Source organism: Thalassophryne amazonica, chromosome 6, assembly GCF_902500255.1.
Source record: "Thalassophryne amazonica chromosome 6, fThaAma1.1, whole genome shotgun sequence".
NCBI classification, from domain to species: Eukaryota; Metazoa; Chordata; class Actinopteri; order Batrachoidiformes; family Batrachoididae; genus Thalassophryne; species Thalassophryne amazonica.
In genome coordinates, this window is record NC_047108.1 from 11,904,775 (window position 1) to 11,924,502 (window position 19,728).

The 19,728-nt window shown below is 40.6% G+C and overlaps 1 protein-coding gene across 1 annotated transcript in view; it reads left to right on the top strand.

Annotated features, from left to right (window-relative positions):
• Positions 1 to 9,891: 9,891 nt before the first annotated feature.
• slc26a6 (solute carrier family 26 member 6) overlaps positions 9,892 to 19,728 on the top strand; it is a 127,391-nt gene continuing 117,554 nt past the window's right edge. Inside the window, exons 1-2 of the mRNA XM_034171757.1 lie at positions 9,892 to 10,042; positions 15,358 to 15,497. Coding sequence (XP_034027648.1) covers positions 9,915 to 10,042; positions 15,358 to 15,497 — 268 coding nt within the window. The 5' untranslated portion in view covers positions 9,892 to 9,914. The remainder of the gene's footprint in view (positions 10,043 to 15,357; positions 15,498 to 19,728) is intronic.

Sequence of the window (19,728 nt, forward strand, 5' to 3'; positions counted from 1 at the left end):
TAGGAATGGGGTCTAATAGACATGTTGATGGTTTGGATGAAGTAACTAATGAAAATAACTCAGACAGAACAATCTGAGAGAAAGAGTCTAACCAAATGCCGGCATCACTGAAAGCAGCCAAAGATAACGATACGTCTTTGGGATGGTTATGAGTAATTTTTTCTCTAATAGTTAAAATTTTATTAGCAAAGAAAGTCATGAAGTCATTACTAGTTAAAGTTAAAAGAATACTCGGCTCAATAGAGCTCTGACTCTTTGTCAGCCTGGCTACAGTGCTGAAAAGAAACCTGGGGTTCTTATTTTCTTCAATTAGTGATGAGTAGTAAGATGTCCTAGCTTTACGGAGGGCTTTTTTTATAGAGCAACAGACTCTTTTTCCAGGCTAAGTGAAGATCTTCTAAATTAGTGAGACGCCATTTCCTCTCCAACTTACGGGTTATCTGCTTTAAGCTGCGAGTTTGTGAGTTATACCACGGAGTCAGGCACTTCTGATTTAAAGCTCTCTTTTTCAGAGGAGCTACAGCATCCAAAGTTGTCTTCAATGAGGATGTAAAACTATTGATGAGATACTCTATCTCACTTACAGAGTTTAGGTAGCTACTCTGCACTGTGTTGGTATATGGCATTAGAGAACATAAAGAAGGAATCATATCCTTAAACCTAGTTACAACACTTTCTGAAAGACTTCTAGTGTAATGAAACTTATTCCCCACTGCTGGGTAGTCCATCAGAGTAAATGTAAATGTTATTAGATGGGACCTGATTATTCAAAACCTTATAAGTAAGAAGAAGAATTTTAAATTCTATTCAAGAATTAACAGGGAGCCAATGAAGAGGCCAATATGGGTGAAATATGCTCTCTCCTTCTAGTCCCTGCAAGTACCCTAGCTGCAGCATTTTGAATTAACTGAAGGCTTTTCAGGGAACTTTTAGGACAACCTGATAATAATGAATTACAATAGTCCAGCCTAGAGGAAATAAATGCATGAATTAGTTTTCAGCATCACTCTGAGACAAGACCTTTCTAATTTTAGAGATATTGCGCAAATGCAAAAAAGCAGTCCTACATATTTGCTTAATATGCGCATTGAAGGACATATCCTGATCAAAAAATTACTCCAAGATTTCTCACAGTATTACTAGAGGTCAGGGTAATGCCATCCAGAGTAAGGATCTGGTTAGACACCATGTTTCTAAGATTTGTGGGGCCAAGTACAATAACTTCAGTTTTATCTGAATTTAAAAGCAGGAAATTAGAGGTCATCCATGTCTTTATGTCTGTAAGACAATCCTGCAGTTTAATGAATTGGTGTGTGTCCTCTGCCTTCATGGATAGATAAAGCTGGGTGTCATCTGCGTAACAATGAAAATTTAAGCAATGCTTTCGAATAATACTGCCTAAGGGAAGCATGTATAAAGTGAATAAAATTGGTCCTAGCACAGAACCTTATGGAACTCCATAATTAACCTTAATCTGTGAAGATTTAAAATAATGTACTGATTTAAGCCCCAGCCATTTCAGGTTAAGCCATGCGCACTTCCGGTTTAGGCCCTGCCCACTACAAGTACAGATAAGGATACAGATAATTTAGATGGTTGAACAGATACAGATAGTGGTGTACTCGCTCATCCCTGTTTTTTTTTTACCACCCTTGAAGAATGTCAGCTACCTATTGTATAAACACTACCCAGTCTGGAGCCCATGGATCCCCATGGTCAATGCGCTAACAAAAGAGAGAAACTGTTATTTCTTTCCTGTTGTTAGAGTTAACTAAAGACAAAATGTCCAGTTTTATCTGTTACATGTTTTTTCCATGTGACGTTATGAGTATTCCTTTTTATAATTCTTGTCGTTTTAACTGTTGGGGTTTTTCTGTAATTATTGTATGGCTTTTGCCTTACAATATAAAGTGCCTTGGGGCAACTGTTTGTTGTGATTTGGTGCTATATAAATAAAATTGATTTGATTTTGATTTGATGAAATGTTATTTGTTGAATTGTGAATGAATTGTCATGGTGATAACAGTGTTTCTGTTGATCCCTTTCCTTTTCTAGTATGGATTTAGGAAACTCAGTCAGCTTATGTTTTGTTAGCCAAAGAAGAAAGTATATGTCATTTATTGTATCTGATATGTTACAACTTTATAAATAACTTTCTTGTGGGGAGAAACTTGATGCCAAGTGGGTGGGGCTTATGGCCATGTGCATAGCCTCTTTAAAATTACCTTGAAATAAAGGAACCTTCTCTTGTTCGCTTGCTCTTCCACTCATCTGCTGTTCTTTCATTTTTCTTCTGACTTTTTCCTTCTTGGACTCTCTTTGATCGCTCTTCTCTACCTTCTCTGCAGAGGATGAGAAGAGCTGACCTCCCCACATCTGCACTCACCACCTTCTACAGGGGTGCCACTGAGAGCATCCTGACCAGCAGCCTCTCTGTCTGGCACGGCAGCTGTTTAGCTGCAGACAAGAAGGCACTACAGACAGTGGTGAGGACTGCAGCAAAGATCATCAGATCACCACTACCAGCCATTCAGGACCTGTACACTTCACACTGTTCCAAGAGAGCAATGAACATCATCAAACACTCCACTCACCCAGCACAAAAAATGTTCTCCATACTACCATCAGGGAAGCGCTACCGCAGCATGCGGTGCAGCACAAGCAGACTGGGAAACAGCTTCTTTCCACAAGCCATCAAACTCATCAACACACTGAAGAAAACTACATGAACATTTCAAAGACACTGAAGAACATTCAATCAACACTTCATTTCACCATGTCACTTGCACTTTACTCTTTGCACCTTACATACTGCATCTACACTATTGCACATAACGTGTATGTCCACTGATTGTACTTCTGCTGCTGTGTGATTTTGTGTGTGTGTGTGTGTGTATTGTACATGTCTATATCAGTATGTTAGTCTTTTTTACTGCACGTGTGTGTGTGTGTGTGTGTGTGGCTGTGAGTGAAATGTGTCAGAGAGAGAAATGTAAATTCATGTATCACGTGTGCGTGTGTGTGTGTGTGTGTGTGTGTGTGTGTGTGTGTGTGTGTGTGTGTGTGTGTGTGTTTGTATTTATTGTCAATGTCTTATCTATATGTTTAGTTTAACTGCACATTGGAGACTGGTCAAATGCAATTTCAATCTTCTGTGCTAACACTGTTACATAGATTTTTGACAATAAAGTACACTTTGACTTTGACAAGTCCTTAGCTTGTGGCTTTTGTTTCATTAATTGGGCACCGCAGTCTCGTTTGAGGGCGGGCGCTGAAGGGGTAAAATATGTTGCATATGTGATGTAATTTCTCGACTTACGGGAAAGAGAAACACAGCATTTTCAATGGGTGTTTGGGTAAATTACACCCAAAAAAGTCAAAATGCAAAGAAAAAGTGACGATGCAGTGGAAAAGTGGACATGTGTTGTGGTTTGTTTATGACGCGGAGCACAGGCAGTTTTGCAGGTGAGAGAACGGAGCTACTCTTGTTAGCTGTGTAGGCTAACTTACTGACATGACGTCTCCCACTTGCTTTATCTTCTCTTCTCCACTGGGAATTGAAAAGAAAAAAAAAAAACACTTTTCACAACTGCTACAGTGATTGCAGCCGAAAACAAAACAGTACACCATTTGTCCGTGTGAAGTTATGCTGTATAGACAGTGAGGAAAATAAGTATTTAAACACCCTGCGATTTTGCAATATCTCCCACTTAGAAATCATGGAGGGGTCTGAAATTTTCATCTTAGGTGCACGTCCACTGTGAGAGACATAATCTAAAACAAAGTCACAATGTATGATTTTTTAATAATTTATTTGTATGTTACTGCTGCATACAAGTATTTGAACACCTACCAACCAGCAAGAATTCTGGCTCTCACAGACCTGTTAATTTTTCTTTAAGAAGCCCTCTTATTCTGCACTCTTTACTTGTATTAATCGCACCTGTTTGAACTTGTTACCTGTATAAAAGACACCTGTTCACACACTCAATCAATCACACTCCAACCTGTCTACCATAGCCAAAACCAAAGAGCTGTCTAAGGACACCAGAGACAAAACTGTAGACCTGCACAAGGCTGGGATGGACTACAGGACAACAGGCAAGCAGCTTGGTAGAAGACAACAACTGTTATGATTATTTATTAGAAAGTGGAAGAAACACAAGATGACTGTCAATCTCCCTCGGTCTGGGATTCCATGCAAGATCTCACTTCGTGGGGTAAGGATGATTCTGAGAAAACTCAGAACTACACAGGAGGACCTGGTCAATGACCTGAAGAGAGCTGGGACCACAGTCACAAAGATTACATTAGTAACACATGATGCAGTCATGGTTTAAAATCCTGCAGGGAAGCAAGGTCCCTCTGCTCAAGCCAGCACATGTCCAGGCCCATTTGAAGTTCACCAGTGACCATCTGGATGATCCAGAGGAGGCATGGGAGAAGGTCATGTGGTTAGATGAGACCAGAATAGAGCTTTTTGGAATCAACTCCACTTACCATGTTTAGAGGATGAGAACAACCTCAAGAAAACCATCCCAACCGTGACGCATGGGGGTGGAAACATCATACTCTGGGGGTGCTCTTCTGCAAAGTGGTCAGGACGACTGCACCGTATTGAAGGGAGGATGGATGGGGCCATGTATTGCAAGATTTTAGTAAACAACCGCCTTCCCTCAGTAAGAGCAATGAAGATGGATCATGGCTGGGTCTTCCAGCATGACAATGACCCCAAACACACAGCCAGGGCAACTAAGGAGGGGCTCTGTAAGAAGCATTTCAAGGTCCTGGAGTGGCCTGGCCAGTCTCCAGACCTGAACTCAATAGAAAATCTTTGGAGGGAGCTGAAACTCCAAACCTGAAAGATTTGGAGAAGATCTGTATGGAGGAGTGGACCAAAATCCCTGCTGCAGTGTGTGCAAACCTGGTGAAAAACTACAGGAAATGTTTGACCTCTGGAACCAAATCCAGGGTATTTCCACTAATGTGCGTTGAGTCCCGAATGCATTGCCGAAATCCTAATGCATCCGCAATTTCCATAAATGATTTGCAGAGGGGATCAGAAGTCTTATTTATATGAATGTTAAAGTCACCAATAATCAGAATGTTATCTGCACTAGTTGACAAATTAGAGATGAATGCACCAAATTCATCTACGAATTCAGAATATGGGCCAGGAGTCCTATATACAGTGACAAAGTAATACGGCTGATTTTTATTCTTCTGACTTTGGCAATGCGTAATATCCTGAGCAGAGTGGAGAATCAGATGCTCAAATGAGTTATATTTGTGACCCCCAACAGCTAATAAGCTAAAGCTAGATTTATAAATAAGAGCAACACCCCCGCCTTGCTCCGCATCACAAGGGACGTGACTAAATGTATATGCTCGTGGGCAGGCCTCATTTAAGGGGAGGACATCTGTGGGTGTAAGTCAGGTTTCAACCCAATCATATCTAAGTGATGATCAATAATTAGATCATTAATCAACAATGATTTTGAGGACAGTGATCTTATGTTAATGAGACCAAGACTAATGACCTCAGTGGGATTGACAGTTGAACTATTTGGATTTAGGGGTGGTTCCAGCGTAGCATATATAAGATGCCTAAAAGTAGGTTTAGGTTTGAGACTTTCCATGTGTGTTGTAGGTAGCAGACACAAAATCTTTGCTATTGCCGGAACAACCACTGTGCCATCCTCAATTTCAACATCATCCAATGTAGTAATGGGTATTAAGTTTGCAAAGCATATTCCTCTATGATTTTTATGGACACGTCTATGGAAGTAGGCCACAGTCTCAACTTGTTGAAATTCCCTCCCTGGCAGATAAACTGCACTATCACCATCGTGGATTTTCTGCACTAATTTCCCCACTAAGCTAATGGATTCCACACCCACATTTGTCATAAGCCTTGCAGGGTCTCTATTCACCTCCTCCGTGGCCTGCTGCAGATTCCTAATGTTACTCTCCCTGTCGAGTTCTATCTGTGTTCGCAGACAAGATGGTGGCGCCTTCCTCAAAAAAATTAGCACATTACTTTAAAACTAAAACATATATCTGATATTTTCACTTTATAAAACTTCAGATGTGATGTTAATTTAAAAAACTTGTCTGAAATTAGTTTGGTTAAAATTTGAACCATAAGTTAAAAATGTATAACTCTGGATGACTTGGGTGATATTGCCCGCATATCAGTATGAGGTTAAAAGAAATGAGTTTTTTTTCCCCTTTGGTGACTAGTTCTCCTTTGTCTGCAGAGGATAGAGGATTTCTTCTAGAAGCAGCTCTCCTCTGTTTGCAGAGGGTTGAACTACACATCTGCTACAAAACATTTAACAGGTAGGTGTTCAGTTCAAATGATTTAAAATTTTATAAGTGTTTGTAGCTGTTCAGCTTTGTTTACCACGTTAACGGTCTAAAAATTACCAGACAAAAATTTATTGGAAGATAATTAGTCCGATAATGGTTTTCAAAGAACTGAGAGCCTACATAGAAACAATGGTTTTCAAAGTTATCTGAAAAAATAATCCAATAATGAAAACATTATCTTCGATAATTACCAGTTATCGGATTATCGGAACTGTGCCCACCACTGCCTCTGAGTGCTTCATCCTGACATCATTGGTGCCGATGTGAATAACGAAAACAAAAGTCTTTGTTTTCAGGTCATTTCAGAGTTGTTTAGAGGCTCCCATGTTGCCACTCATTAGAAGAGATGCAAAGAGGAGAAACAATTGTAAATGGCCACCTTAAATACCCTTTCTCATGACTGGATTCACCAGTGTAAGGAGGTCAAGGGTCAGTGAGCTTACCAAACCAATTCATATCAATAAAATGACAAGGGTGCCCAAATTTATGCACCTGCCCAATTTTGTTTAAATAATTATTGCACACTTTCTGTAAATACTAGAAACTTCATTTCATTCCTCAAATATCAGTGTGTTTGTCTGCTATATGATATATTTAACTGAAATTTCTGATCCAGACAACCAATGATTTATAAAGAAAAATCATGAAAATTATCGGGGTGCCCAAACTTTTGCATACAACTGTATAAAGTGAAACCTGATTCAGAATCCGAATCCGGATCACCTCCAAAATTTAATGGAATCCTCGATGGCCTAATTTGTATCTGTCATGCAACTTTTGTGAGAATCCGTGAAGTAGTTTTGACGTAATCCTTCAAAGATTAAATAAAGTGAAACCTGATCCAGAAACCTGATCTGGATGTGGATCACCTCCAAATTGTAATGTATCTGTGGTGCAAATTTGGTGACAAGCTTCTTTTCTTCTTTTCTTCTCCGTGAAGTAGTTTTGATGTAATCCTTCAAAGCCTATATAAAGTGAAATCTTGATCCAGGATCCAGATCACCTCCACAATTCAGTAGAGTCTTCCATGCCCTAATATCTATCTGTGGTGCAAATTTGGTGAGAATCCATGAAGTAGTTTTGATGTAATCCTTCAAAGCACATATAAAGTGATATTTTGATCCAAAATCCGGATCCAGATCTCCTCCAACATTTAATGGCATCTTCCATTGCCTAATATGTGTCCGTGGTGAAGATTTGGTGAGAATCCATTAAGTAGTTTTGATGTAATCCTTCAAAGCCTATCCAAAGTGAAACTTGATCGGGAATCCGGATCCGGAATACCTCCAACATTTAATGGGGTCTTCCATAGTCTAATATCTATCTGTGGTGAAAATTTAATCAAAATCCATTAAATAGTTTTGACATAATCTTGCTAAAAGACAGACAGACAGACAGACAAATAAATAAACGCTGATGATTTTATTACGTCCCTGGCGCTTGGAGGACATAATAAATGTGGCTGTTGGACCAAATTTATGACATGAAACACAAGTCACAAGCAAAATATTTTCTCACCTTATAACTGGTTCATGATTTTAATTTAATAAAACCTTCATGTTAATGGTAGAGCATGCAGATCAGTGGATAAGGATCTCGTCTGTCAATATTTAGACTTTGGTTCCAATCCTGCTCAAGCTACCTGTCTGTGTCCTTGGATAAGACACTTAATCTGCATAGTCTCAGTCCACAGTTGTAAATGGCTATCAGACTCAGCTGGGGAGGTAACCTGCATCAGTGGCGGTCATAGACTGTCGATCTGATGATAAGCCTTGGTGTCACAGACCTAACCCCCACCCTAGAAATCGGTCCGTCCTGCTTTCACTGCGCACGCGTCATTTCTGTGCGTCAGCCGCGGTTCACCAATTATCGCCTCGTTTCTGCTTCAAACTGCACTCCAGGCATCATCTGTCTCAGCGACAGATATCTGAAGCTTTTGTACAACAATCATTTCCACAAAAATTCAGCATTATTTCATCATAAAAGATGGGGGAAGCGATCAGCGCGCACAGCACCACGAGCCGCTGCATTCACTGTGCATCCATCATTTCAAAGCGTCAGTTGCGGCTCACAGATTATCGCCTTGTTACTGCTTAAAACTGAATTTTCAATGATATAAGAGGTTTTACTTTGTCATCTCATGGTTAATAATCCCATTTATCCATTTGATCGCTTTGGGTGAAGAGACTCGATCTTAGACAAGCGGCTGAGCTCCGAAATGATGCATGTGCAGTGAAAGCAGGGTGGACCAATTTTTAGGGGGGACCGTTCAGTCTGCAACACCGATTAGAGACCACCCAGTCTGCATGTAAAGGCCCTGTCACATCTTGATGATTTAGCCTGCATATGCCGGCTGTGTTAAAAACTCTGGCGCACGCTGTCGTACGTCTAATAAATTAAGGTGATATTCCATAATGAAGAGCATACGGTGTAAATCTTGTGCCAAAACCACGTTGATGCGTTGTGGTGCCCACGAACAAAAAGCGCCAGTACTTAGTACTTCCAGAGCAGCTGAAGTAACTTTGACTACTTGTGACCAAAGTGCCAGCTGACCCGAGGTCCGTCACGACTGCATCTGAATTTAATGTTATATTGAGCTTGTTAATATGTTAATAATTAATATGTTAGATGTTAAGCTTTTCTGTTTTTGTCTTTTGTTCAGCAGCTTTATGATTAACTGCATCTGCGTGCATGTGCACTGAGTTTATGATTTACTCTTTAGCTGGATGATCATGCCGTCGCTGTGCACATTTTCTTATGACGTGCATTGAACGTGCTTAAAAGTCACTTTTGCATCTGACGTGCATCATGGTTTGTCCTCAAGGTCAAAAAGGGGCAGCAGACAGCAATCAACCACACAACAAAACCTTTGGAGGGACTTTTGAGAACTCAGTGTCTTACAATCTCCAAACTTTGATTTTCCAAACAGGATGTCAATACGTCCACCTTGACATCACATCTCCCTCAGCCCCAACCAGTCCCAGCAGAAGACTGCCCCTCCCTGAGCCTGGTTCTGCTGGAGGTTTCTTCCTGTTAAAAGGGAGTTTTTCCTTCCCACTGTAGCCAAGTGCTTGCTCACAGGGGGTCGTTTTGACCGTTGGGGTTTTACGTAATTATTGTATGGCCTTGCCTTACAATATAAAGCGCCTTGGGGCAACTGTTTGTTGTGATTTGGCGCTATCTAAAAAAAAAAATTGAAAAATTGAATTGATAGAGGAGATAACCTCATGAGCATGAGCTGTAAGACGTCATGACCCACCACCCACCACCTCAACCCAGAACTTTGAAAGTAGACATTAAACTGTAACACAAATGGAACCAAACATCCTTCTGAGCCCAGAAATGTGTCAACGTCACTGTAACAGCAGCGGCACAACATGTAACGATTAGCAACAGCAGAGTGGATGATTTACTCCCACTGTAGGATGCTTGGAGACACCAGTAGCTTTATTTTCAGACTTTCACCCTCAGTGTTTGTTGGGAAGATTTTTGCAGCAATGTGCTAAAGCCGGGTTTTGGTGGCGTTGAAGCTCTTTGGAGGCATGGAAGAGAGGAGGCAGAGGAGCTACAGCGTCCACAGGGAGATCCTAGACGAAGCATCCGTGGACCAGTTGGCAGAAAAATGTGACACCAGGACATCTCTGAGCGAGAAGCTCAAGAACTTGAAGACGTAAAATTCATAGCCTTTAATTTCTGACAAATCATGTTTTGATGCTCTAGTCTGACTATAAAGTCCTTTTTTTGTGTCTAACAACCGGTAGTAATATAAGAAAACGGCAGACACACTCAAAACACCTGCATGTGATGATAAGATTATGTTTGCTAATGAGGCAGTATATGTCCAGCAAGTGGCAGGCACGTTTGTGTTACATTAAGCTAAACAAAGTTGCTTTTTGTGTTGCTGTGACACTTCAATCTTAATCCACATCTAATCAGTTTATCATCATTGTGTACAATTTTAATTTGGCGAGTTACAGGATGATGGCATTTATTGTTTTTGAGTTATTGTGTTAACAATCTGGAGGGGTTGCTTTTCAAAAGCCTATAGAAAAACCAAAAGACAAACAAAAAACTGACACCTGAATAAGTATATCAGGATTAGCTTATTGATTGTTTGTTTCCTCGAATAGCTTAAATGTTTATGGACTGGGAGACAAAGAAAGGATAAAACATATCAACATATCAACAGTCTGAATCTGATTAGTTTTCATCTGGTACATTTGAATTCATGTTTGTAAATAGCAGCATATTTTTTTTTATTTTATTTTTAGTTTTATTTTTTAACACGTTCGAGAAGTCGTGCAACTTATACTCCAGTGAGACTTATATACAAAAAAAAACATGCATTTATTATTAATAATAATAACTATTTATATAAGGATGAATCAATACACTAAACAAAGTAACCTCCAATAATAAAAATACTCTACAACAATGCACAAAAATCACAAATTAAAGAGCTGATTTAAAAAGAATATATATATAATGGACTCATGTTTGTAATGTTTCCAAAGCTGTGGGACAACAGTCCTTGTTAATCTGCATCAAATAATATCCAATGCAATACATCCAGATCACAGTGATTCACTTTTTTCACATTTTGTTGTTACCGTCTTAATCCAAAATGGAGTAAATTCATCTTTTCCCCTCAAAATTCTACTCACAACACCCCATAATGACGACATAAAAATTTTTTGGGAATTTTTTACAAATTTATTAAAAATTTAAAAAAACTAAGAAATCACATGTACGTAAGTATTCACACCCTTTGCTCAATACTTTGTTGATGCACCTTTGGCAGCAATTAGAGCCTCAAGTCTTCTTGAACATGCTACCACAATCTTGGTGCACCTGTCTTTGGGCGGTTTTACCTATTTCTCTTTGCAGCACATCTCAAGTTCTATCAGGTTGGATGAGGAGTGTTGGTGCACAACCATGTCGACGTATGGTGGTAGAGGAGGTGCGCTGACAGGAGGAAGCAGCCAGACACTCCAAAGCCATAGCGCAAGCCAAACAGGGCTGCTGGATGTGGTGGAAGGCTGTCGAGAATTGAAAACTCACATGGAGTGAACTCTGGGGCATGGAAGCCAACAGGCTGAGCTTCATCCTCCGAGCTATGTATGATGTGCTGCCCTCTCCCACAAGTCTGCAACTATGGCTTGGAAAGGACCCATCTTGCTCCCTGTGTACAAACCCTGCAACACTCAAGCACATCTTGGTTTACTGGAGGACCAGCCTCACTCAAGGCAGATACATGTGGAGACATAACCAGGTAGCCGATAAACTCGAGTGTAAGAGGGTATCCATCAACGCCCAAACGACCAGGATGTGTGCCGACATGCACCATCGTTTGTATGGGAGGGCGACAAGCCAAGGGTTAGTTCCTTATATGGCCCCACTGAATGTAGCCAGGGACTGGCAAATGCGAGTCGACCTAGATGAGAGGCTCATTTCCTTGCCAGAGACTGCAACAACCACCCTGTGACCAGACCTCGACCTCTGGTCTAATTCCTGCCAGTTTGCCTATATCCCAGAACTGACAGTTCCCTGGGAGGACGCCATTGAAGAAGCGTATGAGTGTAAGAAGCTGCGCTACTCCAACCTAGCAGCTGAAGATAAGTGTGAGCCCAACAGAGGTGTGGTGTAGGGACTTTGTAACTAGTACAACAACGAAGTTCCTTCAGGAGTCAGGGGACAGACCTATGGACAAGCCATTAAAGAGTTGACCAACACCGCTGAGAGGATGCGCTATTGGCTGTGGCTGAAGAGGAGTGACACCACCTGGGCTGCTATGGTGAACATCTAATGGTGGGACACACACCCAGACTTGATCAATCTTTTTTTTTTAAATAAAAAACTAAGAAATCACATGTACAAAACTATTCACAACCTTTGCTCAATACTTTGTTGGTGCACCTTTGGCAGCAATTACAGCCACAGGTCTTCTTGAATATGATGCCACAAGCTTGGTGCATCTATCTTTGGGTAGTTTTGTCCATTCCTCTTTGCAGCACCTCTCAGGCTCCATCAGGTTGGATGTGGAGCGTCGATGCACAGCCATTTTCAGATCTCTCCAGAGATGTTCAATCAGATTCAGGTCTGGGCTCTGGCTGAGCCACTCAAGGACATTCACAGAGTTGTCCTGAAGACACTCCTTTGATATCTGGGCTGTGTGTTTAGGATGACTGTCCTGCTGAAAGATGAACCGGCGCCCCAGTCTGAGGTCAAGAGCGCTTTGGAGTAGGTTTTCATCCATGATGTCTCTGTACATTGTTGCATTCATCTTTCCCTCAATCCTGACTAGTCTCCCAGTTCCTGCTGCTGAAAAACATCCCCACAGCATGATGCTGCCACCACCATGCTTGTAGGGATGGTGCCTGGTTTCCTCCAAACATGACGCCAAAGAGTTCAATCTTTGTCTCATCAGACCAGAGAATTTTGTTTCTCATGGTCTGTGAGTCCTTCAGGTGCTTTTGTCAAACTCCTGGTGGGCTGCCATGTGCCTTTTACTAAGGAGTGGCTTCTGTTTGGCCACTCTACCATACAGGCCCGATTGGTGGATTGCTGCAGAGATTGTTGTCCTTCTGGAAGGATCTCCTCTCTAAACAGAAGAATGCTGGAGCTCTGACAGAGTGATCATCAGGTTCTTGGTCACCTCCCTGACTAAGGCCATTCTCTCCCAATCACTCAGTTTAGACAGGCAGCCAGCTCAAGGAACCCAGCTGTCACATTTTAGTAACATTACATATTGGTTACATTTAGGCTATGATTATCAGAAATGTTTCTAGAATGTTTTCCCAACGGTATTAATTCCTTTTATATGGTGACACGTCGTGTTTACAGTTGAGGGAAATTTAATGAATATATTAATTCTAGTCTCACCGTCTTTCTTTCTTCAAATTTCTTCAGACTATGACTTTAGGTAACGTTACCAGAATGTTCTGGGAACCAAAAAGAAACTTTACTTTAAAATGTTACCAGGATGTTAGGCCTAATGTTCTTAAAACCTTTTTGCTAATGTTACTATCAAACATTCTGGCAACTGAAAAAAAAACTTTCCTCTGAAACATTCCAAGAACTTTACAGCTAATATTCTGATAACATTTGACAAATGTGCTAATGATGTTTTGGGAAGTTTAGCTTGTTAGTGGAGTAGACTGGATAGACTTTTGCCATGTATTAATGCTTAAATTGTTGTTCTAATCATTGCGTTGCAATTTTAAAGTTGTAATAATTGCAATTTAAAAGTTATAGCTAGCTGACCGAGCTGTCACTGTGACGCTAAGCATCATGTGCCATGTTTGACTGTGACGTAAAACAAGTTTAAAAGACAAAAAATTAAAGATGACAGGTTGAATCTGCGCCCCCGCTGAGGAAGCGGAGACTGTGGATGGTGAAAAGGGAGCCATCTGCACTCTGAACTCCAAATGTGCACACGGTGATGCACACACACATACACATGGCTTGCCTCCCGCTGGAGTCTGGCGCACAATTGGTGTTAACACACACTTAAGCGAAAAACTTCAGTACCAACAAAACTGGCTGGCATGGCTCTTTCATTTTGTTTATTTTATTTGAAATTTTCATGGAGAAGCACTGCGTAAAAGCAGCGCTGCATTTTGAATTCAAGAGCGCAATTTGGTTGCTTTGCAGTGGTTGGTGGTGGTGATGCTTGCAAAGTTGTTTTGTTTTTCCTTAAGTCTGCCACAACCTGTAGTTATAAATGTTCTCCACCCTTACCTGTTGGCCAGTCAGATATCTGCACCACATGTCACCAGCAGCTTTACCAGCTCCAGTCAATGATGGACTGGTGGTCCTTGACGTTGAATTCACAGTTTGTCATGTTCTGCAGCAACGAGTGCACCTCCTTGGTATTGTCTTTATTCAACACTTCTTGGAAAAACCTCTGCAGCGCAGCACATGTCGACACGTCCGCCTGGCACATGATTATGGCTTGGCTGGAAGTTGTTGGACAAAATAATACTGCCTGCACCCTAAAGCTGATAATGATTGTCTTCCCCTGTCCAACATTTCTGCTAAATGCCACAGGTGAGTTAAGCGCAGTCTTTAATATCTTTAATATGATGAAAGTACGACACCCAGCAGAGTGACACAGCAGGTCTTCAACAGAGTGGAACACAGCGCTCACCCTGCCACGCAACCCTGCTTGCTTTCCATCCAGACCTTGGGTGTTGGCATTGTGGTGTTTTGTGCTGTGCTGTTTTTATTGTCTTTTTAAAATTGTATTCTGTTTTTATTTTTTTCGTCTGGGAAGTTTTATGTCCGCATTCGACCTGCACTCTGGGTAGTTGACCTGGATTCCGGTGCTGCTGCACTCTGAATTCGTACGGCATTCATACACAGCTGTACAAATGTCTGTCCCATACAAATGCAACTCAAATTCTGTTTGTTTTTCGAATTCATGTGATGCGTACGGCATTCATGCTCTTGTGTGACGGTACCCTTAAAAACATTCCAAGAAATTTATAGCTAATGTTCTGATAAAATTTGACAAATGTTCTTTTAACATTTTGGAAATTTTAGTCTTGGTGGACCCACATTTGTGCTTCGAGACAATCCTGTCTAGGAGGTCTGCAGACAATTTCTTTGACTGCATGTTTAGTTTGTGCTCTGACATGCACATACAGAAAAAAGGTGTGACTTATATATAAAATTTATATATGTACATATATTTCCTCTTAAAAGGCATTTTTGACAGGTGCAAATTATAGTCCAGTGCGACTGGACTATAATTTGCATTTGCATTTGCATATGATTTGACCATTGTCACAGCTGTTGCACCAACAGATTTCTGATCATTCATATCTAAATCATATCCATGTCTTCACAGTATTCAGAAAATATCACAACTGTGTCAGTGCAGACAAAACAAACAAAAAACTGATTTAGGTCACTTCATCTGGTAACGTGAGAGATAGAGATGATTGTCAAACTAATGCCTGTCTCTCTGAATCCGTCCTGCAGGTGTTCTGGTCCCAGGCTGAAGCGATGCATTCTGAATACTGTTCCTGTGCTGTCATGGCTGCCTCATTACTCAATCAGAGAAAACGCACTCGGTGATCTGATCTCTGGCCTCAGCGTGGGGGTCATGCACCTACCGCAGGGTGAGGATGGAAAAGAGAGTGTTATATCGAATGAGGGGTGGATGAGGAGAAGAGATAAAAAGAGGCTGTAAAAATATCATCAAACATCCAGAGGGCAGGAATCAATTAAACAGGTCAGAATGTCTGCTCACAGTAATCAAGAAGTATCTGTGTGAAACAGCAACTGAAACAAAAAGCCTATTAAAAAAAATAAACACATAGAAAAGCACAAAACCCATCTTGCTGCTGCACTGCTTCACCTCAGGGAGCTTTGGGGGCAGGTGTAGTGTTGTCGCAGACGGTGTAAATGGGCTCACCTGTTACAGCTCTAAAAAGTTAATGAACATCAGTTGACGGAAACCATGGCACTTGTTTGGGCCCCTTGCTATTCTCATGTATGAGGGTTCAGGATTGCTAAAAGAGGTTTTTACTGATCATAATCTTCTTGCATTCCCGAACTGACTGAGGTAACCTTATCGGAGGTTAATCTGAATGTTTGTGTTGATACAGTCGTATTGCTCTGTGATCCATCACATCAGACGCCTGTACAACGTTAAGGAGGATGTTCTGTTGTGTTACCTTGGTTGTACTGGTTGGGTTAGAGTGCACCTGTCAGCTCCTGGATGGTTCCACTTGTTGAGGTGAAATTGTTGTTTTGTGTTAGTTTGAGTTACTGGGCACCTGGATTCCATTCAAAGTACTGGTTTCTAAAGGGTGCAGTGTCATGGCTCTGTAGTCTATTTCAGTCTCCAATTGTTTGTGTCCAGATGCTGTGTGAAGCGAGCACCTGGTTGGTTGAGTGGAAGCACCAGGGTCCATAAAAGGATCCACTGCTGCCACAGTCAACTGAGACTTTCCTTTTTTTTACTTTGGTATTTTAGTTGTAAATAATTACAAGGGCTTAATCAATCAATCAATCAAGTTTATTTCTAGAGCCCTTTACAACAGTCAAAGTGACCAAAGTATAAAACATGGTTAAAACAAATATCCAGCAGTAAAACCATTACAAAAACAATTAAATAAAATATGCATAAAAACATTTAATAGCATAAATAAAGCGCCATCATGCTACTGAGTGTTAAAAGCCAGGCTGAACAAATATGTCTTGAGCCTGGACTTAAAAAGCTCCAAGTCAGAGATGATTCTCATTTCAGGGGGCAATTTATTCCAAAGTTTGGGCCCAGCAACAGAGAAGGTCCAATCACCCCAGCGTTTAGACCTGGACCTGGGCACCTCCAGTAAAAGCTGATTTACAGACCTCAAAGACCTGTTTGAGACACGAGGATGCAAAAGCTCAGTCAAATAAGGAGGGGCCAGGCCATTAAGGGCTTTAAAGACAAACATCAAAATTTTAAAATCAACTCTAAAAGAGACTGGAAGCCAGTGCAAATTAAAAAGAACTGGGGTGATGTGCTGACATCTTGATATGTTTGTTAAAAATCGGGCTGCAGCATTTTGCACCAGCTGGAGACGACTCAGAGATGTCTGAGGAACTCCAACATAAAGGGCATTACAATAGTCAATTCTAGAGCTAATAAAAGCGTGGATAGTTTTTTCAAGGTCAGTGTGGTTTAAAAATGGTTTAACCTTAGATAAAAGACGCAACTGATAAAAACTTGTTCTTACCACGCTGTCAATTTGTTTGTCAAATCTAACAGAATTGTCAAATACCATCCCAAGATTTCTTACTATAGGTTTAAAAGACGCAGACAACAAACCAGAACCGAGAAGAGCAGGGTCACCAAACAAAATGTAATCAGTTTTGTCCTCGTTCAAATGAACAAAATTTTGCTGTAGCCACAGCTTTATATCAGCCATGCAGTCTAACAAACATCTGATAGCGATGTTATGTCTCTCCATAATGGGCTGATTGAAAAGTTTTCAGCCTGCCTCAGAAAATTTCATTGTAATTTCATTGTACCTTGTGTATAATGACAATAAAAAGCATTCTATTCTATTCTAAAAAATAGGGTGTGGTTCTCCATCTTTTGCATTCTGAGAAACCAACATTTCTCTTGAGAATGTGTCAAATTGTGACTGAATGTTGCAGACACAATATTCCAGTGGTGAGTCGGAGTGTGTCAGATTGTCAAAATGGATAAAGCTGGTGGGCGTGCTGTGATTCAGTATGTCATGAAAATGGGAATGTCTCCAAAGGAGATCCATGAGGACATGGCAATGACATTAAGGGCAGATGCCCCGTTTTATGTCACAGTTAAATGCTGGTCAGCCGAATTCAAGAGGGACAGAACAAGCATCAAAGTTGAAGCAAGATCAAGGAGACCCAGAACTGCCCCGTTAACAGATGTGATCCAGAGGATCCATGATGTGGTCCTCGCTGACAGAAGAGAAAGTGAGTGTCACATAACCAGTACTGTAGGCATTTTCCAGGAGAGAGTTCATTTGGTTCTGATGGATGAACTGGGAATGAAAAAACTTTTAACATGATGGGATCCAAGGGATCTCACAGCCGATCAGAAACAGACGAGGTTCCAGATGCCCAGGTAGAATCTTCAGCTTTTTGAGGCAGATCTGGATAATGTCCTGCAATCATTTGTGCTCATGGACGAGACCTGGGTCCATCACTTTCAGAGTCCAATGAACATGCAGGTTCTCCCCTGCAGAAGAAAACTACAGCTGTCTCATCTGCTGAAAAGGTCATGGCCCTTTCTTCTGAGATGCTGAGGGCATCATAATGATGGACTATCTCCAGAAGGGACAGACCATCAGTGGGGCCTACTGTGCTTCCCTTTTGTGACAACTGTGGAAGAAAATAAAGCAGAAGTGTTGTGGAATGTTCCAAAGAGGTGTTCTGTTTCACCAGGACAATGCTCCGATCCACATGTTGATCATCACAACGGCTGCTATTCATGAATGTGGCTTTGAAATTATCCTGCACCTACCTTATTCCCTTATTTTGGCTCCTTTGGATTTCCATCTGTTTCCAAACATAAACTAGAGCACCGCGCTTGTAGACCACAAACCTCCAACACTAGTTTCCAATTTCACAAAATTTTACCTTGGAAAAAATTTTCAAAGTAAAAGTCCTGTTAGAAGCGACTTTCCTAAACTAAATCAGATTTGATCAAGTGTCAGGAGTATGTATTTAGTTCAAATCAAATCAAATCAATTTTATTTATATAGCGCCAAATCACAACAAACAGTTGCCGCAAGGCGCTTTATATTGTAAGGCAAAGCCATACAATAACTACGGAAAAACCCCAACGGTCAAAACGACCCCCTGTGAGCAAGCACTTGGCGACAGTGGGAAGGAAAAACTCCCTTTTAACAGGAAGAAACCTCCAGCAGAACCAGGCTCAGGGAGGGGCAGTCTTCTGCTGGGACTGGTTGGGGCTGAGGGGAGAGTTCATGCACTTGAAGTTTTTTGGTTTCTGAATTATTTTAGATAATTTTCACAGAACGTTGGTTATCTCTGACGTGCACAATTTGTCATTACTTTTTGGCACTGAAAGACAAACATTTGTCAAATAATAGACAAACAGACAAATAAAATAAAATAAAATCCAAATAAAATTGGAACCTACATCCAATTTTGGTGGTGTAGGTGTAGGCAAAAATGAGAGTGACTGACACACTTTTGATTGAGATTTAATGCAAAATCGACACCAAATGCACTTTTCAATATTAAATTTAAATGTCCACAAAATCCACAATCCAGATTAGATCCGGATCAAACTTTGTCAGGTGATAGTGAGTGCCAGTCTGCACCTCACTTTCAAATATGACAGTGATTGGAGCATGTTTAAGATATAATATAAAATATACATTAAATGGGGTTTTCGATATTAAATTTAAATGGTCACAAAATCTCTAATCTAGATCAGATCCAAATCAAACTTTGTCAGTCGATAACGGATACCATCCTACATAACCCCCACAAATATGAAAGAAATTTGATTTTTTTTTTTTTTTTTTTTTTTTGACAGAGTTATTAATTTTTTTTAAAAGTTGTTCAATGGTAAGATCGGGATTTTTTCCCATTTTCCAAGACTTTTCCTGACTTTGACCTATGACCTTGAAAACTGAATCAGTTCTTGACTATCAGGATATGAATCTTCAGTAAAACATTCATAATGATGTATGAAAAATTGTGGGCTTCAGGCTGTTCACAAACAAACAAACAAACAGGTGAAAAAATAACCTCCTCCAACTTCATTCACAGAGATAAATATCCATAAAATCTGCAATACGGATCAGATACGGATCAAACAGTCTATTCATTCACAGTGCC